Genomic DNA, 23,945 nt, shown 5'->3' on the forward strand with positions numbered 1-23,945 from the left:
TTTTCTTTTGGGGGGAGGGGGCCCGTCTCCCCTCTTTGGCACATGGGGGGGTTCAGCAAAGGGATGGGGGTTACCATGACCCCCCTCCCACAAAAAACACCCCGGTGCAGGGCTGGGAAACACCCCCTAAAACACCCGCGGAGGGGGGGCACAGGGTTAACCTCCCCACACCTCCCAACCACCTCCTTGCGTCCATTTCTCCCTTTTTTGTTTTTAAATATGTATATTTGGGGATTTTTCCTTTTTTCTTTTTTTTTGCCTGAGCTCGGCACAGGCTGGGGGAGTCCCCAGCGTGGGGGGACACCGTGGGGACCCCCCCTAACTGCCCCCAGGCCCCGCATTGAGGAAGTAGGTGGTCATCTCCCCCTTGCCCTTGACCTTGACCAGCCCCCGGCACTCCAACACGTAGCCCTTGGCAGCCAGCACCTGGTACAGGTCTGTTGTCACCTGGAGCAGGGGACACGGGGGTAAGGGGGGGGTCTCTGGGCAGGGGTCCTGTGTCCCTCCCGGCCCTGACTGACCTGGATGCGGTCGGGGACCCCGGTGCTGTCCATGCGGCTCGAGACGTTGACGGTGTTGCCCCAAATGTCGTACTGGGGCTTGCGAGCCCCGATGACCCCCGCGACCACTGGGCCCATGTTCAGGCCTGGGGGGACAGGGCTGGGAGTCAGGGACCACCCCCACACTCGGGGAAGAGGGAAAAAGAGGAGTGAGGGGGGAAAAGAAGGGGTGGGGGGGTGAGATTGGAAAAGGAGAGAGAGATTGGAAAAGGAGAGAGTGACAGGGAGAAGAGGAATGTGGAGGGGGGAAATGGGAGGTGAGAGGGGAAAAATAGGTAAAGAGAGGTGAGGGGTGAGATTGGAAAAGGAGAGAGTGACAGGGAGAAGAGGAATGTGGAGGGGAAAAGGGAGAGATGATGGGGAAACGGGAGTTGAGAGTGGAAAGAGGTGAGGGGGGAAAAGAAGGGGTAGGGGTGAGACTGGAAAAGGAGAGAGTGACAGGGAGAAGAGGAATGTGGAGGGGAAAAGGGAAGATGATGGGGAAAGGGGAGGTGAGAGGGGAAAAAGGGGGAAAGAAGTGAGGAGGGAAAAGAAGGGGTGGGGGATGAGATTGGAAAAGGAGAGAGTGACAGGGAGAAGAGGAATGTGGAGGGGAAAAAGTAGAGGTGATGGGGAAAGGGGAGGTGAGAGGGGGAAAAAGGGGTGGGGAAAGGGGGAAAGGGGTGAGGGGAAAAGAAGGGGTGGGGGGATGAGATTGGAAAAGGAGAGAGTGACAGGAAAAGAAGAATGTGGAGGGGAAAAAGGGGAGGTGAGAGGGAAAAAGGAAAGAGAGGTGGGGGGGGAAAGAAGGGGTGGAGGGGTGAGATTAGAAAAGGAGAGAACGACAGGGAGAAGAAGAACGTGGAGGGGAAAAAGGGGAGATGATGGGGAAAGGGGAGGGGAGAGTGGAAAGAGAGGTAAGGGGGGAAAAGAAGGGGTAGGGGTGAGACTGGAAAAGGAGAGAGTGACAGGGAGAAGAGGAATGTGGAGGGGAAAAAGGGGAGGTGATGGGGAAAGGGGAGGTGAGAGGGGAAAAGGGGAAAGAAGTGAGGAGGGAAAAGAAGGGGGTGAGGGGTGAGATCAGAAAAGGAGGGAGAGATTAGAAAAGAATGGGTGAGGGGAAAGGACAGGTGAGAGGGGAAAAAGGCCAGGAAGGAAGAAAAAGGGGTGTAAAAAGAAAAGGAGTGTGAGAGAGGAAAATGGGGTATAAAAAGGAAAAAGAAGAGGTGATTGGGAAAGGGAGAGAGAGGGGAAAGGAGTGCAAGAGCAGCCAGCACAAAGCTACAAACAGCATGGGATGGCTGGAGGTGCAGAGGGGCGTGCAAGGGGCGTGCAGGGGCTCACCAATCTTCATCTGGAAGTTGTTGAAGGAGTGCTCGTTGATGTACTTCATCTGCTCCATGAGGTGCATGGCGTAGTCGGCCAGCGCCGCGATGTGGCTCCGGCCCTCGCGGTCGTAGGTGGCCGCGTTGAGCCCCGATGCCGCCATGTAGGTGCTGCCAATGGTCTTGATCTTCTCCAGCTGCCGGTACTTCTGCTCGCTGATGATCTGGGGGGACGGGCAGGGGTCACCTCGACAGGGTGATGGGCACCCCAAATCCTGCACCCCATCCCATGAATGCTGTTCCACGGCTTTTCCAGCACCCTGCACTGTGGATCCACCAGTGCTGCTCCACAGCCTCTCCAGCATCCCATGACCACATCCCCTGCACCCCAACCTCCTCCACAGCATTCCACATCCCCTGCACCCCAACCTCCTCCACAGCATTCCACAACCCCTCCAACACCTCTGCACACCATCTCCTGCATCCTGTCCCAAATATGGTGCTCTGCAGGCTCTCCATACCTGGTGCATCCCATCTTGCACCTCATTCATGGTGCTCCACAGCCTCTCCTGCAACCCATGTCTGTGATCCCTGCACCCCATCCTCATCTATGGTGCTCCACAGCTTCTCCAGCATCCCGTGCACTCCATCTCCTGCACCCTGTCCCCAAACCTGGTATTCCACAGCCTCTCCAACACCCCATCTTCCTGCACCTCATCCTTGTGCACTCCATCCACGCTGCTGCTCTCCAGCACACCCTGCACCCATTCCTGTGGCTCCATGAAAGCTGCTCCATGGCTTCTCCAAGAGTGAAGTACATCCTCATCCCCACTGCTCCACAGCCTCTCCAGCACCCCCATGACTATATTCCCTTGACCACAACCTCATCCCCACTGCTCCACAGCCTCTCCAGCACCCCCATGCCTACATTCCCTTGACCACAACCTCATCCCCACTGCTCCACAGCCTCTCCAGCACCCCACAAACCCCATCAGCTGCACCCATCCCTGTTCACTTCGCCCCCATGCACCCCCTTGCCCCTTCTCTGCCCCAGCACCTCATCGAAGTCAGCGATGATCTCGTTGAGCAGCCGCAGACACTCCACACCCTCGTTGTTGGCCTCCAGCTCCACGTAGAACTCGGAGAAGTTGCTGATGGAGGCGAACATGACGGCCACGCACTCGCAGGACTGGTAGTAGAGCTCGTCGTTGCGCCGCTCCCGTGCCAGAAAGTGCGCGGCCACGTCCTTGGGCAGGATGTTGTGCAGCAGCCGCCGGTTGTAGGCCTGGAGCTCCTCCATCTCCTCCTTCTCGCCCGTTGCCTGTGGGCACAGAGCCAGGTGGGAGCTGGCACAGGACCCCACGGCCTCCCCGGCATCAGGGAGGGGGTTGGTCCCAACCCCATGGACATCCCAGTCCTGGGCTGCAGGGAAAGGGTCGGTCCCAGCCCCATGGTCACCCCAGTCCTGGGGTACAGGGAAAGGGTTGCTCCCAGCCCTGCCTTTGTGGCAGGGTGTGGGGAGGGGTGTGGTTCTGGCCCTGGATTGGTCCCTGTCCCATGACTGCCCCAGTTCTGGGGTGCAGGGAGGGTCAGTCTTGGTCTCAGGGTGGAAGGAAGGTGTTGATTCCAGCCCCATGGTCACCCCAATCCCAGGGAGCAGGGGAAGAGTCAGTTCCCATCCCATGGTCACCCCAATCCCAGGGAGCAGGGGAAGAGACAGTTCCTGTCTCATGGTCACCCCAATCCCAGGGAGCAAGAGGAGAGTCAGTTCCCATCCCATGGTCACCCCAATCCCGGGGAGCAAAAGGAGAGTCAGTTCCCATCCCATGGTCACCCCAATCCCAGAGAGCAGGGGAAGAGTCAGTTCCCATCCCATGGTCACCCCAATCCCATGGAGCAGGGGAAGAGACAGTTCCTGTCTCATGGTCACCCCAATCCCAGGGAGCAGGGGAAGAGACAGTTCCTGTCTCATGGTCACCCCAATCCCAGGGAGCAGGGGAAGAGGCAGTTCCCATCCCATGGTCACCCCAATCCCATGGAGCAGGGGAAGAGACAGTTCCTGTCTCATGGTCACCCCAATCCCAGTCAGCAGGGTCAGTCCCGGTCCCACAACCCCCTCAGTTCTGGGGTGCTGAGAGGGGTCAGTCTTGTTCCAGAGTATGGGAAGGCATCAATACTGACCCCGTGGTCACCCCAGTCCTGGGGTGCAGGGAAGGGGTTGGTCCCAGTCTCAGGAGGCAGGAAAAGGGTCATTCCCAGCCCCCCACACCTTGGTCATACCTGGAGCTTCCAGAGGAAGTCGAGGCGGGCGGTGGACTCGACCTGCTGCGCGTGCAGGTACAGGGCGAGCGCGAACACGGCCAGGACCACGGGGGTCACGTAGCGCAGGGCCACCTTCCCCTCTGCCGGGCTGCAGGACCCCCGGGACCCCTGAGGTGGGCTGGGGGATCTGTCCCTGCCCACCCAGAGATCCCACACTGCACACAGTCACCAAACATGCACCCAGACCCCAAACACGCACCCAGACCCCAAACACGCACCCAGACCCCAAACTGCACCCAGACCCCAAACTGCACCCAGACCCCAAACACGCATCCAGACCCCAAACTGCACCCAAACCCCAAACACGCACCCAGACCCCAAACACGCACCCAGACCCCAAACTGCACCCAGACCCCAAACACGCATCCAGACCCCAAACTGCACCCAAACCCCAAACACGCACCCAGACCCCAAACACGCACCCAGACCCCAAACATGCACCCAGACCCCAAACTGCACCCAGACCCCAAACACGCATCCAGACCCCAAACATGCACCCAGACCCCAAACTGCACCCAGACCCCAAACTGCACCCAGACCCCAAACACGCATCCAGACCCCAAACTGCACCCAAACCCCAAACACGCACCCAGACCCCAAACTGCACCCAAACCCCAAACACGCACCCAGACCCCAAACACGCACCCAGACCCCAAACTGCACCCAGACCCCAAACTGCACCCAGACCCCAAACACGCATCCAGACCCCAAACTGCACCCAAACCCCAAACACGCACCCAGACCCCAAACACGCACCCAGACCCCAAACTGCACCCAGACCCCAAACACGCATCCAGACCCCAAACTGCACCCAAACCCCAAACACGCACCCAGACCCCAAACACGCACCCAGACCCCAAACACGCACCCAGACCCCAAACACGCACCCAGACCCCAAACAGGCATCCAGACCCCAAACATGCACCCAGATCCCAAACATGTACCCAGACCCCAAACATGCACCCAGATCCCAAACACGCATCCAGACCCTAAACATGCATCCAGACCCCAAACATGCAGCTAGACTCCAAACTGCAGCCAGACCCCAAACATGCATCCAGACCCCAAGCATGTACCCCGAACCCAAACATGCACCCACCCACTCCACGGACACCAAATTTGCACTCAGAACCTAAAGTTCTCAGTCATCCACCCAGGGGAACTCCAAACATGCACCCAACCCCAAAGATTCACCCACTCATCCAAGAGACCCAAAACCTGCACTCAGATCCCAAAGATCCACCCAGACCCCAAGATGCACTCACTCCCTTCAGGGACCCCAAAGCTGCATCCAGACCCCAAACATTCACCTTCCCATCCCAAGGACCCTAAATCTGCATGGCAGACCCCAAAGATCCACTCACCCACCCAAGAAGCCCCAGATTTGCACCCAGACCCCAAAGCTGAACCCACACCAGAGACCCTGAGGCTGTTCCCACCTCCCCAGCACTGCAGCACAGACCCCCAAGGGACCCTCCTGCTTCTGCCCACCCTCACACCCCTACCCAGGTCCCCACTGGCTCCAGTTTCCCACTCACCACTCTCCCTGGGTCACGTTGAAGGGAGGCCTGTGGGGACAGGAGCCAGGGGTCAGTGGGGTGGGGACACAGCTCCAAGGTGGGGACCCCTGGGGGACTGGGGGCACTCACAGGGCGTTGGCCAGGACCAGCAGGTCGGCGTTGTCAAAGAGGGCTGCGTGAGGCCCCTCCACCAGCAACAGGAACGTGGCCTCGATGCCCACCATGAGCAGCAGCTTCCCGATGCTACTGATGTGCAGGAAGACGGAGCAGGCCAGCAGGCTCAGCACCACGCTGTAGCTGAAGTACTGGGGAGCACATGGTGGGGTGCAGCAGCACCCCAGGAACACCAGATGGTACCCAGGAACACCAGGTGGCACCCCTGGGATCTTTGCAGCACCCTGGGAACCCCAGATGGCACCCCAGGAACCAGGACTGGCATTCCAGGAGCCCCTGTAGCACCCTTGGAATGCTGGATGGAACCCTGGGAACCCCTGTAGCACTCTGGGAATACTGGCAGACAGCCCTGAGAATACTGCAGGCATTCCTGGAAATCTCTGATGGCACCCCAGGAACCCCAACCTTCACCCCAGGAACCCAGGATGGAACTCCTGGGGGATGCTGGACAGCAGCCATGGGAACTCTGCAGCACCCCAGTAACCCCTGCAGCAGACTGGGAACCCCACATGGCACCCCTGGGAACACCAGCCAGCACCACAGAACCCTGAAGCACCCCAAGAACCCCAGGAACCATGGATGGTACCCCAGGAACCCTGAATGGCACCCTGGGAACACCACCTGGGACCCCCAAGAACACCTTCAGCACCCCAGGGACCCCAGACAGCATTCCAGGAACCCCTGCAGCACCTCAGGAACACTGGATGGCACCCTTGGGAACCCTGGAACTCCTGCAGCACCCCAGGAATCCCAGCACCTCCCCACGCCCACAGGGACCTTGCACCCCTGGGGACACTGTGCCAGCACCCAGCAACCTCAAGGGCTCAGTGCCAGCACCCACTGAGGACCTTGGACCTGAGCGACCTGCTCCAGCACCCCGTGTGTGTGGGGACCCTGTGCTGGCACCCTGCACCCCAGTGCCAGCACTCTGGGGGACACTGAACCCTCTGGGACCCTGTGCCAGCATCCTTAGGGACACAGTACCTGCAGGGACCCCATTCCAGCATCCTCAGGGACCCTGTGCCAGCATGTCTGGGGACACTGCACCCATGGGGACCCTGTGCCAGCACTCTGGGGGACACTGAACCCTCTGGGACCCTGTGCCAGCATCCTTAGGGACACAGTACCTGCAGGGACCCCATTCCAGCATCCTCAGGGACCCTGTGCCAGCATGTCTGGGGACACTGCACCCATGGGGACCCCGTGCCAGCACCCTTGGGGACACAATGCCTACAGAGATCTGTGCCAGCATTCCTGGGGACATTACACCCATGGGCACCCCGTGCCAGCACCCAGGGAGGACGTGGCACAGCAGGGACCCCTGTGGGAACCTTGTCCTGTGCCAGGCAGTGCCACTCACCTCGGGGAAGTCACAGGCCAGCCCGTCACCGTGGCAGGAGCCCATGGGGGTGCCCAGGGAGAAGTTGAGGGCCCGGAGCTGGCAGGGCCCCACGGACCCGGGGGTGACGTTGAGCTCACGGGCAGCACAGTCCCGCAGGGCCACGCGGCTGCAGGAGAACTGGGGGGCCAGAGGGGTGTGAGCTGGTGCCCCACAGCCCCCCAAAACCCCCCAGACCCCCGTGACCCTACCATGTTGACGAAGGCAGCGATGAAGACGAGGAGGATGGTGAAGACGGCGATGCCGGTGCTGCGGGCACGCGACTGGACGATGCCACGGGAGAGCTGCTGCAGGGCGGAGGGGAAGACCTGGGGGGGCACCAAGGAGCCTGTCAGGCATGGCCGAGCCCCCCCAAAAACCCTCCCAGCCCTCAGGTACTCACAGTGACGCAGGAGTAGATGGCACAGATGAAGAGGATGGCAGCAAGGAGGATGAAGATGCTGACGTAGACCCCGAGCATCAGCGAGGAGCTGGGGAGAGGTGGGAGGTGAGTGATGGGGTTGGGAGGTCAAAGCTGGTATTTGGGGGGGCTGCAGCACTTACTGGGGGAACACCAGGATCTGGAGGCAGCAGATGAAGCAGAAGACCAGGAGGGTACAGGCCACGTAGCCACCAAAACGGTCATCGACCTTCTTGGAGTACTGAGGAGACAGGGGCAGGTGGGATGGTTGGATGGAGAGAGGGGGACCCCAGGAACCCCAGGGGGATCCCAAGGGAAGAATGGAGGTGGGACTGAGGGGACACCAGTGGATGGGATGGAGAGGAACGGGGGGAACCTGGGGGACAGGATGGAGGGAAATGGGAGGACCCCAAGGGATGCAGATGAAGGGGGACTGGGAACATCCCAGAGGATGGGATGGAGGGGGACAGGGGAACCCCAAAGGGTGGGATAGAGGGGAACAGGGAACTCCAGGGGATGCAGGAAATGGGATGGAGGGAAAAGGGGGGACCCCAGAGTGGGGGGAAGAAGGGGACAGGAAGACCCTGGGGCATGGGATGGAGGGGGATGGGGGGGACTCCAGAGATGGAGGGGATGGGATGTAGGGAGGGGATCCCAGGGGATGGGAGGGGACAGGAGGGACCCCAGAAGAGGGGAGGGGACGGGGGGAATCCCAGGGGATGGGAGGGGACAGGAGAGACCCCAGAAGAGGGGAGGGGACGGGGGGGATCCTAGGGGATGGGAGGGGACAGGGGCAACCCCAGGGGATGGAATGGAGGAGATGCGGCCGAGAAGGTGGACAGACCATGAAACCAGCACAGAGAAGACCCCAAGGGATGGAGGAGAGATGGGAGGACACAGATGCTGATGGGGCCAGGGCAGAGGGGACTTCAAGAGACAGATGGAATGGTGGGTCCAGAACAAAGGGAACAGAGGGCCCCCCAACCTTCTTCTCCAGCTCAGGGGTCTGGAAGGTGAGCAGGAACTTCTTGACGTGGTCCTTGCGGAGCTGGTCGATGCTGCGGGCGTCGATGGCCCGGCTCAGGAACTCATCCACCTCGTCCTCAGGGTTGAGGGCCTCCTGGGCACCACGGCTGGGGAATGGGGGGGTCAGGACCCTCCCAGGCTCCCAGCTCTGCCCCAGGGAGGGGCTGGTCACAACCCCCCCAGCAGCCCTGCATGGGAACACTTACTTGTCCTTGCTGGAGTCATCGATGCCCTGGGAGACACAAGGGAGGTGTCAGAGACACTGACATGGCTGGGGGCAACCCTCATGAGTGACAAGGACGTGGGACACCCCCCAGGGTCACCCAGGATGGGGGACAGAGTTCTAGGGGTAAATGGAGCAGGGGGGGTCCCCAAGGGTTTTTGGCAAGGACCAAGAGAGTCCCTGGGGTCTGCAAAGGGAAGAGGGAGGGGTCTAAGGGGGATATCTAACACCAGTGAGGATGGGAGACCCCTGAGTGTGCCCAGGACTGATGAGAACAAGGAGGATCTCCAAGGTCTGCTGAGCACCAGGGGCCACCCAGGAGCTCCCTGAGGCCTGCAGGCAGCGGAGGAAGCCACGAGGGCTGCGGGCAGGGCAGCCACGGAAGGACAGCGAGTGGCTGATAGCACCGTGGTGAGGGTGCCCCGTGCCCAATGCCCTCCCTGGGGCTGCTCACCATCTGCCGGAAGGCCTTGGAGTCCTTGGTGCGGGAGAAGGAGCGCTCGGGCACCCAGCGTGGCACCAGCCCCTCAGTGGAGTTGGCACGAGTGCGCTGCAGCTTGGCCAGGATGGCTTTCTCCTCTTTCTACAGGGTGACACAGGGCCATGAGGGGGTGACCCCAGCTTTCCCACGCCCCTGCTGCCCTTCAGACCACCCCCAACTCACGCGCTTCTGGCTGCAGCCAACGATGAGGAAGGTCTCGATGTTGTGCTCCTTGAGGTAGGCGTTGCGCTCGCCCCCGTGGCCCGGCTCCACCTCATAGTCCCCGTTCAGGTACTGCAGCGTTGCCCAGGTGATGTGGATGCGCCTGGGCAGGGGGCATGAAGCTGCTGAGCCCTCCCTGCCCAGCGCCCCCCACCCCAGACCCCCATCCCAGCCCTCCCTGCCCGGCTCACCCAGCTTTGCCACCCGCTTCCATGTGGTTGGCGAGGGTGACGTCGTTGGACCAGACATCGAACTGCCACTTGCGCAGCCCCAGCACGCCGCAGTGAACCCGCCCGCTGTGGATGCCCACGCGCATGTTCACGTTCACCCCCGTCACCTCGCGCACCAGCCTGCGGGTGGCACCGGCACCGTGTCACCCCCGGGCACTGCGTGGCACCCCCGGGTGCCTTGAAGCACCCCCAAGCAGCCCTTGGCCTTTCAGGAGTCCCAGGCACCACAGCAACCCACTGGCACCAGAGACCTCACGGCACTCCTGGGCACCCCAAGGCCTTTCGGGATTCCCAGACACTGCAGCACCCCAAGGCAACCCAAAGGACCACTGCACTCACAGGCACCTGAGATACCACGGCCCACCCAGGCACCCCATGGCACCTCCAAGCACCCTATGGCACCCTCAACCACCCCATGGCACCCCCAAGCACTGTATGGTACCCTCAACTACCCCATGTCATCCCCAAGCACCCTATGGCACCCTCAACCACCCCTCAAGCACCCCATGGCACCCTCCATGGCACCCCCAAGCACCCCATGGCACACCTAGGCACTGTGACCCAGACTGGTGAGTACTGGGAATGTGCCAGCACCAGGAATGGGACCTGTCCCCCAAGCTGTGGTGGCACCTGGGACTTGCCAAAATTGCAAGCCTCCCTCAAGCTGCACTGGCACCAGGGGCACACCAGGACCAGACACAGCTCCTCAGGGTTGTGGTGGCACTTGGGACATGCCAGCCCAGGAGATGCCATCCCCCACATTGTGATGGCATCGGGGACACACCAGCACCAGGGTTGGATGCAGCCCTCCAAACTGTGGTGGCACCAGAGATGTGCCAGCCCAGGGGATGGGCACAGCAGGGTCAGGTGCAGCCCCCCGAGCTGTGGTGGCACTGGGGACGGGCACTGTCCCCGGCTCTGCCCCACTCACGAGATGGCCTCGATCATGTCCACGCCCATCTCCACGCAGCAGTGAGCGTGGTCCCCGCGCGCCTCCGGCAGCCCCGACACGCAGTAGTAGCAGTCCCCCAGGATCTTGATGCGCAGGCAGTGGTTCTCCTGGGGGGGCACGAGCAGCTTAGGAGGGCTCCAGGACCCCCCCAAAGTCCCCCAGCCCCTCCACTCACCGCAGCCAGCTTGTCAAAGCGGGCAAAGAGCTCGTTGAGTGTCATCACCAGCTCCTGTGCCGTGCACTGCGAGGCCAGGCTGGTGAAGCCCTCAATGTCCGCGAAGAGGATGCTGCCAGGAGGAAGAGCACGGGCTGGGCACAGCCCACACGCTGCCCCAGACACCCTCCCCTGGTGATGCCTCCCCCAAAGCCCCCCCACACCCCCGTCCCCACAGTACCTGACGTTGTCATGCTTCTGGATGTAGATCTTGTGGAACATCATGTCCTCCTTCTTGGTGTTGATGTCCTCCTTCATCTCCATGGCCACGTGCTGTGGCAGCACTGACAGCAGCAGCCGCTCCTGCAGCCAGAGCAGCCCCGTCAGCAGGGCTGGGGTGCTGCTGGACCCCCAGCTCAGCACGGGGACCCCCAGCTCAGCACAGGGACCCCCGGGATCCCCCGTCCCACCTGCTGGCGGTTCTCCCGCTGGAGATGCAGGCGTGCCTGGATGTAGCCACGGGTCTCCTGGAAGGCCTGGCGCTGCGACACCTCGGCCGGGTAGTGGGTGCAGACCCCCACCACGTTGGTGCAGAGGAAGATCAGGGCATTGGCGCTGAGCTGGGGGGGGAGGTGGGCTCAGTGTGACCACCTGGGGACCCCCAGCCAGCTCTGCCACCCTCCTCTGCAGCACAGAGCCTTGGCTTTGGTATGGTGGGAGCTGCTAAGGAGAGGAGAGGGGGCTGCAAAGAGGGGGGTGTGGGAACATGGGGGCTCAGGGCAGGGGGGACATGGGGGTTCTGGGACACAGGGCAAGGAGGATGTAGGATGTAGGGAGATGTGGGGCACCAAAGGACATGGGAAAACAGGGCAAGAGGGCTGCAGGGACATGGGGGACTTGGGGCTGTGAGAAACCAGGGAATAGGGGATGCAGGGAGCTGGGGACACAGGATGGGGGGCAAAGGGGACATGGGGACAGAGGGTAGGTGGGGCAAAGGGGACATGGGATAGGGGGATCACAGGGGCCTGAGGACACAGGGTAGGGTGGCAGAGGGGACTTTAGGACACAGGGGACATGCACAGGGTCAATGTGGAGGACCTGGAGAACCAGGGCAGGGGGAACGTGGGGATGTGGGGATGTAGAAAACCAGAGCAGGGGGGATCTGAGGATACAGGAGCCAGGGGAGCGTGGGGGTCATGGGGACGCCCTCGGGAAGCAGAGGAAGTCAGAAAGCGGAGATGACTGCGGAGGGAGCTGCGGTTTCCCCCGTCCCCATCCCCCGGGACCGGGGCCAGGGCTATTTATAGCGCTCCAGCACACTGGGACACTGGGAGCAGAGGCCTCACATCCCCTCCCCGGCCCCATCGCATCCCCCGGAGCCGCATCGCTCCTGCCCTGAAGGGGTGAACCCTCCCCAGGGGGGCGGCCCTTCCCGTGACCCCGCTGGCCTCGGATGTCATTGTGTTCCTCGCCCTGTGCCCCGCGGGGACAGCACGTGGCCCTGGCCCTGGCCAGGCAGGGCGAGGGTGACGGTGACGAGTGGCTCTGCTCAAGGAGGGGGAGCTGCTGGGGCTGGGAGCACGCGGCCACAGCGATGGGGGACCCCTCTGCACCCCCTGTGCAGGCAGCACCCCGCTGGGAGCACCCAGCACCTCAGAGGGGCAGGACAGGGGACACTGGCAGCGTCCCAGCCCCCCTGGGTGACAGCCACTCCCCTGCCCTGGTGCCCTGGGCTTGCGTCCCTCCTCGGGGGTTTCCGCCAACCCTACAACGGGGGCTTTGTGGGTGCCCCTTCCTCCCGGTGCAGCCCACAATGCTGGGTCTGTGCCGGCATGAGGGGCCCACCCTGCCCCACCACGGGACCCCAGCATGGCACCTCCCCTATCCCCGGGCAGCCAAGGGGCCCCTCCTGCATCTAGAACTTTCCACCAAGCGCAAAAAAAAAAAAATCCCAAATTTACAGAGCGGGATGCAGGGACGGGAAGTCCCACCTGCAGGTGGGCGTGACCCAGCCCCTCTCAGGTGTGTCCCCCAGCCCCTCTCAGGTGTGTCCCTACCTGCTTCCAGAGGAAGGGGTCGGCAGCGTTGCGGTGCCAGGCGATGGCGAGGTGCAGGGCGGAGAGCAGGACCCCGGCCAGCACGGCCGCCCGCATCCGCACGGGCAGCAGCGTGTAGGTGATGTAGATGAAGAAAACGCTCCACCAAACGCCCTCGGCCGCGCTTCGGGGAGCCACGGCCACCGTCCCCAGCGCCTGCACCCCGGCCAGCAGCCCCAGCACCACGTAGCTCACCACCCACATGTAGTCCTGGGGGAAGGCGCTGCGGCTGCACAGCACCATGAGGAGCAGGAACAGCGCCGTGGCACCGGCCAGCGCGGCGGCCGCCGGCACGTGGGGGGCACCGGGCAGGCAGAGGAAGAGCAGCATCACCCCACAAACCAGCACCAGCACCCCCATCAGCACCGTCAGGCTGCTCTGGTTCATCTGGAAGAAGTAGCGCTGGTAAAGCCGCTCCAGTTTGGCCGACTGGAAGCGTTTGGAGCGGAAAACCTGGAGCAGGCGCCGCCAGCACTCGCCGGCCGAGGGCCGCCCCCCATGTCCCCCGGCTCCCTTCGGCCCCTTGGCCTCGCCGTCCTCCAAGCCCGTGTCCACCGATTTGAGTCCCAGGTCGCCCGCGGGCCCCTTCTTGCCGTAGTGATCCTCCTGCCAAGTGCAGCGCAGCCCCCGGGCGGGTCCCGCAGCCCGCTCCATCTCAGGGTCCTGCAGGCAGCTCATGTAGCGGGGGCCGCAGAGGCCGGCTCGGGGCCGCGGGCCCTTCTTGCCGTTGCGCTCCCCCCATGCCGTCTTCCGCTCGTCCACCTTGGGCACCAGGATGCCGCTGAACCACGACATGCTGCGGGCACCGAGGAGGGGTCAGCGCTTGGGCCCCCACCCTGGCGCCCCAACAGAGACCCCGGTGTCCACGGGGGTGCGAGGCCGGGCAAGGAGTGGGAGGTCCTGATGTCCCCACCGCCACCCTGGGGATGCAGAGCCCAAGTCCCAGCTCCCCCACTGCCCCCATGGCCCCTCCAGTGCTGGGTGCCCGGTGCCCCAGTGTCCCGGTGCCAGAATCCTGGTGCACAGCGCTGGGTTCCCGGTGTCGGGTTCCCGTTGTCCCGGTGCCCGGTGTCCTGGTGCCCGGTGCGTGGCCCTGCCGAGGCCGCCCCGAGCCCGCCCTTCCCGGTGCAGCGACCTGCGACAAAGCTGGGACCGACCCGGGCGTCCCGGCCCTGTTTGTCTTGAACGGCGGCCAACGGGTTTTACCGGGCACGGCCGCCCCGGGGCACCGGGAACCAGCCGGGACGTGGCAGCCGGTCCCTGCTCCGGGCGAGCGGCGGTGGAGAACGGCCACCGGGAAGGGCCGGCCCCGGTGGCGGCGGCCGCCTCCCTCCTCCCCTCCCTCCCCGCTCCGGGCACGGGAGCCCCGCCGAGCCCGGCCCGTACACCGGGACCCACCAGCGCCCTCCGGCCGCCGCACCGGACGCTCCCACCGCACCGGCAGCTCCCGCCGCACCGGACCCCGCCGAGCACCGCGCAGCCCCCCGGGGCCGCACCGCTCCCGCCGCCCGGGGGCCCAGCCCGGTGTCGCCCCCCCCCGCCCCGATCCCAGTTCCAGTCCCAGTCCCGATCGCGGTCCCGGTCCCGATCCCCGCCGCCGCCCCGATCCACCCCCCCCAGCGCCCCTCCCGCCGCTCCCGGTGCTCCCGGGCGGCCCCGCTCACCTCCGCCTCCGGCGCCGCCGGCCGCGGGGCCCCGCGCCCCGCCACGGCCCCGCCGCCGCCCGCTCCTACACGGCGGCCGCGCCGCGTTCCCGCCGCCCCATCTCGCGCCCAGGCCGGGCCCCCGGTGGCGGTGGCGGCCCCGGTCCCGGTCGCGGCCGCGCAGCCCCGGCCCGCCCCGGCCGGTGCCCGCCCCCCCTCCCCCCCCCCCCGCCCGGATCCGCTCCCGGGCGCTCCCGGCCGGCGGCCTTAAAGGCGCAGCGGCGGCGGCGGGAACGGCCCGGTACGGCCCGGAGCGGCGGGGGCGGACTCGCACCCCCGGGGCTGCGCACACGCGCGCGGACACGGACACACGCGCCGACATGGCGGGGACACGCGCGACCCCCCCCCAGGAGTGTGTCACTTGCACACCCACCCCGGTGCCTTCCCCCCCGCACATCCCGGGGCCCCCCTTGCACACGCACGCACAAACCCTTGCACGCGGGTTTTCCGTGCTGCACACGCAGACATTGCACATGCACACCCTCCTCGGACATTTACACGCCCTTGCACACTCAGGCGGCCCCGTTATGCACTCACTCACACATCAACCCCTCTATATTTGTGTGCAAACACACGAATCCCTGTGTTTACACACCTGTGCACCCCCAGGCACAGCAGGTGCGGCTGCACACACGCGGCTTGCACACGCAGCCCTTGCACACACACCCTGTGCACACACTCACAGGGGCACGCACCTCCCTCACCCGCACCCCACACACACCACCTTGCACACACGCGTACACCTACCCCTTGCACACTCACCTTTACACATGCACAGCCCTTACACACTCACAGCCCCCACCTTCACACACACAGCCCTTGCACACCCCCGTTATATCCTCCTTACACACAGCCCCCCTTGCACGCACGCTCACCCTTACACACTCACAGCCCCCTTGCACGCACACTGACCCACTCCTTACACACTCACAGCCCCCTTGCACGCACCTTCACCCACTCCTTACACACTCACAGCCCCCTTGCACACACCCTGACCCATTCCTTACACACTCACAGCCCCCTTGTTTGCACACACACACCCCCCTTGCCGATGCCCCCCCATTTCCACGCGCCCCCATTGGCACAGGGCACCCCTCACTGCCATCCCCAGCCCCCCGTACCCCACGGGTGCCCGTGGCACCGGCCCTGCCCTCCCCCCGTGGCAGAACCTCCCCGTGCCCCCCTTCCCTCCCCCGCAGCGGCGGCGCCGGGCCCCGGGGAGCGCTGATTAATCATTAATTAGGAGCCGCCGGCGGGGCCGTGTCCCTGCGGCCCCACGCGGAAGTCCCGCCGCGCGGGGGGTGGGGGGGCCGTGCTGGGGCTCCGGGGGGCTCCGGGGGCTCCGGTAGCACCCCCGGCCCGCTGTCCCCTCCTGCCCCTCCGGTCCGGAACCGGCCAGCACCGTGGGCACGGCGGGGGCACGGGGCGTGGGGTAGGTGGGCTGCAGCCCCCCCCGGCCCCGCCTGCCCCACGCGGGAGTCTCTGGGGGCGTAACCCCGCGGTGGGGGGGTGATGCCCCGGCGTGGGGGTGGCAAAAAGAACCGTGGAAGGGGCACGGCGACAGCGGGAGCGGCCCCGGTGCGATGCGGGCGGAGGGGCTCGGGCTCCCGCATCCCCGCACACGCGTGGGCAGGGCTGCGGCGGCCCCGGGGGGCTCCCCGTGCCCGGTACCGCGCGGCCGGTCACCGCAGCACTGCGGGTTGTGGGCAGGGTCCGCTGCCGGTGCCTCCCGGTGGCTGCCCGGCTGCGGGGGCGCGGACCGGCCGCCGCGGGGATGGGCGCGGGGGCGGGCGGGCGGGGGCGGGGACGGCCGGGACGCCCCGGCGGCCCCGTGTGATGCGGAGAGCGGCAGTGGCGGCGGCGGCGCGGCCCTTCCCCGCGGAGCGCCGCGGTCCGGTGTGGGGCTGCCCCGCCGGGATCCCCGGGGCTCCGGTGGGTGCCGCCGGGGATGTCAGCCCCGGCGCAGCCTGACGCTTCCGGCTCCTTCCAGGTGAGCAGAACCGGAGCCCTCCCGGCCGTCGCGGGCCTCGTGCGGCCCGGTTCGGTTCTGCCCGCAGAGCCGGGGGCCGCCGGTGGCGGCTCCGCGGCGGGGCCGAGCCGACCGGAGCCGCCCGGTGCTCACCGCCCGCTCTCGCCGCAGAGCCCCCGGAGGCTCCCGAAGCGCAAGAGCCGCTTCAAGCGCTCGGACGGCAGCACCTCGTCCGACACCACCTCCAGCATCCTCCGCAGGCAGGTGAGCGGGCCGGCACCGGCACCTACACCGGCACCGAGACCGGCACCGGCGCCGGGGCGGGGCAGCCCCGCCAGCCCCGGCTCCGCCGCTGCTGCGGCTCCGCATTAAAGCACGGAGCTGGGGTGGGGAGCGGGGAGCGGCCGAGCGTCTCCCACCCCAACCTCCGCACTGGAGGGAGCTCGGGGGCCGCCTCCGCCCCGCCGCTCCCCGGGGACCGGGGCTGGGCGCCGGCACCGGGCGCCGGTAGCATCGCAACAGCCGCTCCCCGCGGCTAAAAATAGCGAGTGCTGCGTCAGGGCCGGGCCGGCGGCGGGCACCGGCACTGCGGCGCGGGGGGCGGCCCCGGGAAACTGAGGCAGCGGAAGGGGAACGGGCCAGGCGGGGCTGTAGAAGGGGCCGCGGGGCTCCCCTCCCGCTCCCTCAACCGGCACCGGGCCGCTGCCCGGGAGAGGCACGGAGCTCCCCGCCGCCCCCCAGCCGCTGCTTCGGTTTCGTGCGGCCCCGAGCTGCGCCCCCTGCCCGGCCGCCGGCGGGTGAGCGGTACCGGGGAGGCTCACGGAGGGCGGGGGGTTCCTGCCGGGGCGGCCGCAGGAGGCGCAGAGCGGCCGGAGCATCCCGCTTCCTTCGCGGGGTAGCACCTGCTGTTCCGGTACTCCCCGGTACCCCGGGGACCCCGCGACCCGGCCCAGCACCCGGCGCGGCCCCTTCAGCACCTCGGAGAGGGCCCGGCTGGGCCCCGCCATGTGCCCGGTACCGGGCCCCGCGCTCGGTGCCTGGTGCCCGGTGCAGGTGTCCGCGGCCGGTCCCACAGCTGTCCGAAGCCCCCACCCCGCCGTGCGCTGCCCCGATGTCCCCGGGCCGGCCGCGAGCTGTCCCGGGCCGGTCCCGCTGCGCGGTAACGGGGCGGGCCGGCCCGGTCCCCCGGGGCCCGTCGCTACCCCCCCTCCTCGGGGGCGGGGGGGGGGCGCGGCGGGGGGGCGGGAGCGGCTCCGGCCCCGCCGCAGGGCTCGCCCTGCAGACGGGGCTGCTGCCGGCTCGGGGCAGGACCGGAGCCGCTGCACCGGAGCATGGAGGTACCCACCGGGACCCCCCCCGCCGCCGCCCCGGAGCGCCGAGCTGCGCGCTGCGGGAGCTGCACGGCCCCTCCGCCGCTGCCCCGGGACTCCGCTCTCACCCGGAGCTCTCTTAGCAAACTCTCCCCCCCCTCCCGGGACACCGGGAGCTGCGCCGCCGACCCGTCCGGCTGCAGCTCCCCGGCACCGCTCGGGTCTCCCGGTTGCCAGCGCAGCCCCCCACCGGAGAGGGGCCGGAACCCCCCGCCAGCACCGGCAAGGGGGAACGGCGACCCCCAACACACACCCACCCACCCACTCCCCCCGGGCTGAGCGGCGGGGGCGGCTCCGTGCGGCCCGGGGGGGCGGTGGGAGGCGGGGGCGGGGAGGGGCGGGGAGGGGCGGCGGCGGCGGAGCGGGCAGGGCCAGCGGAGCCCGAGCCGCAGCCGGAACCGGAGCCGGTGCCGGCGGAGCGGGGCGGGGAGGGGGGGGGGCGCGGGCGGCTCGGCTCGGCTCGCCCCGTCTATGTCGTTTTCTGACTCCAGCGCTACCTTCCTGCTCAACGAGGTACCGGCTCCGGTACCGGCCGCGGTGTCGGGGGGACCGTGCGCGGGGGTCGCGGTGGGGTTTGGGGAGGGGGGGTCTCCGCCGGGCTGGTGATGGCGCACGAGGGGGCTGCGCCTCCTGGGGGGGGCCGTTCCCGGTGAGGGGCCCATGCCCGGTGCGGGGGTGCTGTGCCGCCCCCCGGCCCTTTGTTCCGAGCCGCCGCCACCGCTCTCGTCCCCCCCACCCGGGAGGTACCGCCGGGACCGGGACCGGGACCAGGCGGGAAGAGAATCCCGATACCCACGGCCGGGGGGGGGGGTCGATGCTCCAGGCCGGGGGGGCTGCATGGGGGGGGGGGTGGGTCGTGCGTGAGGGGGGGCTGGAGATGCTGCACTGGGGGGCTCCCTGGGGATGATGGGGGGGTCGCGCTGGGGGGCAGCAGCTGCGGAGCCGTGCTGGGGATGCTGGGGGGTGGGGGATGCTCGGGGCGCGGTGACGATGCTGGGGGGGCCGTGCTGGGGAGGCCATGTTGGGGGGGGCTCTGCTGGGAATCCATATTGCCCGGGGGGGGGCTGCAGGGGGTGTCCGGGCTCCCCCCGGTGTGAGCTGTGCAGGTTAGCGGGGCGGCGGCGCTGAGCTCAGCCCGGCAGGGCCCGGGGGGCCTCGGGGAGGGGGGGGCTCAGCCACATTCAGGGACCTATAAATATTTCACCGCAGCTTCTGCGCCTGTTCAGGCGCAGCGGGCGGTGGGTAAATACCGGCGCGGCGGGGAGGGGGAGCCGGGGGTGCTGGGCTGAGCACCCCAGGGTGGGGGGCGGCAGGGGCACGATCCGCATCCCAGCGTGACAGGGCTCATCTCCCCATCCCTGGGCCTGCGGGGGTCTCCCCCGTGACCCCCCCAGCACGTGGGGGCTGCACCCCAGGGCGGCTGTGCTGGGTGATGCCACCTGACACACCCGGCGTGATGCCAGCGGGGACTCCCCAGAGCTGGCGGGGGTCAGCAGGGTCCCCTCCCGAGGCTGCCACCGCCTCAGCACGAGGTCCCTCTTTGTGGGGGTGCCCCTGGCAGCCCCCCGGCACTCAGCCCCGCTCCCCCAGGGCTCGGCGGACTCCTACACCAGCCGCCCTTCCCTGGACTCCGACGTGTCCCTGGAAGAGGACCGTGAGGGCGCCCGGCGCGAGGTGGAGAGCCAGGCTCAGCAGCAGCTCGAGAGGGCCAAGGTACGGATGGGGAGGCACCCAGGGCATGGGCCGGGGTTGCTGCCGGGGCCCAGGGGTGCTGATCAGCCCCAAAACCCCCAGCACAAGCCGGTCGCCTTCGCTGTGCGCACCAATGTCAGCTACTGCGGGGCGCTGGACGAGGAGTGCCCGGTGCAGGGAGCCGCCATCAACTTCGAAGCCAAAGATTTCCTGCACATCAAAGAGGTCAGCTGGGGTGCTGAGGGGTCTGCTCAGGGCCGGGCACCTCCCCTGGTCTCACCTGTGCCCTGTCCTCACGCAGAAATACAGCAATGACTGGTGGATCGGGCGCCTAGTGAAGGAGGGGGGGGACATCGCCTTCATCCCCAGCCCCCAGCGCCTGGAAGCCATGAGGCTCAAGCAGGAGCAGAAAGCCAGGTAGGGATGGGACCCCTGGCCCCACTCCGGGACCCCCAACACCCCCTCACCCCCTTGTTCCCCAGGAGAGCTGGCAATGCCTCGGGCCTCGGCGACAGCGGGAGCCGGCGATCGCCTCCCCCCTCCTTAGGTAAGGGCAGATCTTGGCCCAGGGGAGTCGTGGGTGTCCTGAGGGGGTTCCCCACTTTACTGTCACCAACCTGTGTCTCTTCTCTCCCCAAGCCAAGCAGAAGCAGAAGCAGGTGAGTCCCAGGTGCAGGGCTGTGCCCTGGGCAGGGGGCAGTGGGGAGGGGGCTGCAGGCAGGGCCAGTAGTGGCTGTTTCTGGGGTGGGCTGGGAGCAGAACCCCCCCTTTCTTCCCTGGCTATGGGGCTGGGAGGGCTCCGGGGTGCTGTGCCTCTCTGGAACAGGCTCTTTGACCCCTCCCTGGCCGGGGGTGGGAGCGCAGGGCCCTGACACCCCCCCCGTGTCCCCCTGCAGACGCAGCACATCCCACCCTACGACGTGGTCCCCTCCATGCGGCCCGTGGTGCTGGTGGGGCCCTCGCTGAAAGGATATGAGGTACGGGGCGGGGGGGGATCCGGGTGGCCTCGTTGTGCCCTCAGGGTGGTGGCCTGCTCCCCTTGTCCCTTCCGTGCCCGTCGTGCGCCGGCAGAGGGCAGATGGCGGGGCCGAGGGCGGCTGGCAGGGCGCTGAGCGGCTGCCACCTCCCCGCCGCTGCCATCTGCCGCGGCTCACCGGGCTGGCGGCCCCGCGGCAGGTCACCGACATGATGCAGAAAGCCCTCTTCGACTTCCTCAAGCACAGATTCGATGGCAGGTGAGAGCATCACCCCCCCCAGACCCCCCTCTCCTTCCACGGGCTGCGGGTGCCCTGGTGCCCACGGCGTCCCTGTGCTCCCCAGGATCTCCATCACCCACATCACCGCCGACCTGTCCCTGGCCAAGCGCTCCATCCTCAACAACCTGGGCAAGCAGGCGATCCTGGAGCGCTCCACCACCCGCTCCAGCATTGGTGAGGGGCCAGGCTCACCCCGGGGGTGCAGGACCCCCCTCCTAGGGCCAGCCCAGCCTGACACAACCCCCCCGTGTCCCCCCAGCCGAGGTGCAGAGCGAGATCGAGCGAATCTTCGAGCTGGCCAAGTCCCTGCAGCTGGTGGTGCTGGATGCTGACACCATCAACCACCCGGCCCAGCTGGCCAAGACCTCCCTGGCACCCATCATCGTCTACGTCAAGGTGTCCTCCCCCAAGGTGAGGGGTCACGGCGGCTCTGGGGGGGGTCCTGGCCACCCCTCGTGGTGCTGTCACTGCCCTGTCCCCTCCCCAGGTCCTGCAGAGGCTCATCAAGTCCAGGGGCAAGTCGCAGGTGAAGCACCTCAACGTGCAGATGATGGCAGCTGACAAGCTGGTGCAGTGTCCCCCGGTGAGCCAGCCTGTCCCCCCACCCTGGGGTGCCTGGGGGGAGCCCCCAGCCCTCCCTGACCCCTCTCAGCTGCCCCCCCAGGAGCTCTTCGATGTGATCCTGGATGAGAACCAGCTGGAGGACGCCTGTGAGCACCTGGCTGAGTACCTGGAGGTTTACTGGCGTGCCACTCACCACCCTCCACACGCCCCCCACGCTGTACCCTCACCCACCGGCCTGCCAGGCCTGCAGGTAACCCCATGGCACACCTCTGCCACACAGGGGAGGGCACGGGGGGGACACACAGCCCCCCACGCTGTCCCCATAGCCCCCTCCCTGCTCCCCCCTCCCTGCTGGTACAGGGGTCCACAGAACAGGGTGGGCACAGGTCAGAATTGGGGTCCCACTCTGTGCTCCTTATGGGCACCCAGCACAGGGGTGCCCAGGCTGGGGGGGCACATGCAGTTCCCCCCTCCCTATGGACAGTTGGCACAGGGCTCCAAAGATGGGGTGGGGGACATACAGCCCCTTCCGGGGACCCAGCACAGGGTGCCAGGGCAGGGTGGGCACACGCAGCCCCCTCCAGGGACCCAGCACAGGGTGCCAGGGCAGGGTGGGCACACGCAGCCCCCTCCAGGGATCCAGCACAGGATGCCAGGGCAGGGTGGGGGACACACGCAGCCCCCTCCAGAGATCCAGCACAGCGTGCCAGGGCAGGGTGGGCACACGCAGCCCCCTCCAGGGACCCAGCACAGCGTGCCAGGGCAGGGTGGGCACACGCAGCCCCCTCCAGGGATCCAGCACAGGATGCCAGGGCTGGGTGGGCACACACAGCTCCTTACAGGGACCCAGCACGGGGTGGCAGGGGCGGGTGGGCACACGCAGCCCCCTCCAGGGACCCAGCACAGGGTGCCAGGGCAGGGGGGGCACACACAGCTCCTTACAGGGACCCAGCACGGGGTGGCAGGGCCGGGTGGGCACACGCAGCCCCCACCTCTCCGCCCCCTGCCCGCAGAGCCAGCAGCTGCTGGGCGAGCGGGGCGAGCACTCGCCGCTGGAGCACGACAGCCTGATGCCATCGGATGAGGCGGGGGACACCTCGCCCCAGCCTTGGGGAGCCACATCCCAGCGCAGCTCGCGGCACCTGGAGGAGGAAGAGGAGTACGGGGACCCCTACCCCGACCTGTACCAGCCCCACCGGCACCACGGCAGCGGCCCCGGCACGCCGGAGCGCCCGGGCGAGCGCAACCACGACAGGAACTGGCAGCGCAGCCGGCCCTGGGCCAAGGACAGCTATTAGGGCTGGGAGGGGGCGGGCTCGGCTGGGAACCGGCCCCCCCAAACCCCGGGCGCTCCCCGCCTCGCCCCAGCCCCGCGCTGGGGGTGCTCAGACAATCGAACTCCGCAGCGGCAGCTTCCTCTCGCCCGGCCCCCCCCGGGCACGACTTCAGCCATAAGCACAGCGAGGTTTGGGGGGGGGGGGGCCGGCGGCCAGGATGGCCTGGGACCCCCCGCCCGAGTTTTTTTGGGGAGCCTGGGGACAGACAAATGCCTTGGCCCTGCCTCAGTGTCCTCACCCCGGGCCCTGCATCACAGGTCGGCTCATTCTCCGCAGGGCAGCTGCCATGGACAGTGGGTGCCCCCCCAAAATAAAGGGGAGGTAAGGAGTGGGGGGCAGTTGTAGCAGCATCCCCCAGCCCGCACGGACCCGAGGAAGAAAGGGAAGGTGCCTGCTCAGCCCCGGGACCTGGCCTGCCCCCTCCCCACCCCTGCATGGGACCCCCGGGAGGAGCAGGTCACAGCACTGGCTTCGCTCTGCACCGATTCCCCCCCGCCCCCGGCCCCGCAGCCACCCCGGCCCTGCCCCCGGCGCGGGGAGGGCACAGGGGGGGCTGCCCGGGGTCTGGGGGCTGCTCCACGCTTGCACCCACTGCCCTGTCCCCGCTGTCACCGCACGTCACCACAGTCCTGTAAATACGGCGCCCACTGCCCTCGGCCGGGGGTCCTGGCGTGGGCTGAGCCCCCCCCGCGGCCATCACTGGTGGGAAGGGGGGGGGAATGGGGTGGGGGCCACAGATTTGTTATAATTTCTTTTGTAGAAAGCACTGATTTCCCTGTAATTGGTTTCAGAAACACACGAGTGCTCAGAGGTGCTGGTGTCCGTGTCTGTGGGGGAGAAGCTGGTCTGGGGAGGGGGGAGGACAGTGCTGGGGGGTGCTGAGCACCTCAAGGTGCTCCCTTGGGGCACTGCTGGCTTCTGCTCCACGGGAGGTGGCACCCTGAGCTGGGCAGTGGCACCCAGGGAAGGGAGAGGATGAGGAGGCGACACC

General features: G+C 67.1%; 2 protein-coding genes across 2 annotated transcripts; one reads left to right on the forward strand and one right to left on the reverse strand.

The window, feature by feature from the left end:
• Positions 1-234: 234 nt before the first annotated feature.
• On the reverse strand, positions 235-14,899 carry ADCY6 (adenylate cyclase 6). Its single transcript, XM_064401074.1, has 22 exons — positions 14,728-14,899; positions 13,025-13,859; positions 11,438-11,587; positions 11,209-11,330; positions 10,989-11,100; positions 10,793-10,920; positions 9,823-9,981; positions 9,593-9,734; positions 9,383-9,511; positions 8,912-8,937; positions 8,665-8,812; positions 7,823-7,920; positions 7,662-7,749; positions 7,471-7,587; positions 7,241-7,399; positions 5,836-6,011; positions 5,725-5,754; positions 4,145-4,274; positions 2,922-3,185; positions 1,884-2,088; positions 522-646; positions 235-447 (listed from the first exon to the last, which is right to left on the reverse strand). Exons 2-22 carry the CDS (start codon positions 13,856-13,858, stop codon positions 319-321), a joined length of 3,471 nt encoding a protein of 1,156 aa, XP_064257144.1. The 5' UTR covers position 13,859; positions 14,728-14,899; the 3' UTR covers positions 235-318.
• Positions 14,900-16,180: 1,281 nt separating this feature from the next.
• CACNB3 (calcium voltage-gated channel auxiliary subunit beta 3) lies at positions 16,181-23,764 on the forward strand. The gene is given in 16 exon segments (XM_064401065.1): positions 16,181-16,582; positions 16,585-16,641; positions 16,644-16,756; positions 16,907-16,999; positions 19,696-19,818; positions 19,900-20,022; positions 20,099-20,214; positions 20,280-20,344; positions 20,437-20,456; positions 20,694-20,774; positions 20,974-21,032; positions 21,118-21,227; positions 21,313-21,464; positions 21,541-21,636; positions 21,718-21,867; positions 22,631-23,764. Coding segments are annotated over 16 exon segments (1,947 nt in total). The 5' UTR covers positions 16,181-16,278; the 3' UTR covers positions 22,916-23,764.
• Positions 23,765-23,945: the final 181 nt, after the last annotated feature.

Source organism: Passer domesticus, chromosome 31 (genome assembly GCF_036417665.1).
Source record: "Passer domesticus isolate bPasDom1 chromosome 31, bPasDom1.hap1, whole genome shotgun sequence".
Classification (NCBI taxonomy): Eukaryota; Metazoa; Chordata; class Aves; order Passeriformes; family Passeridae; genus Passer; species Passer domesticus.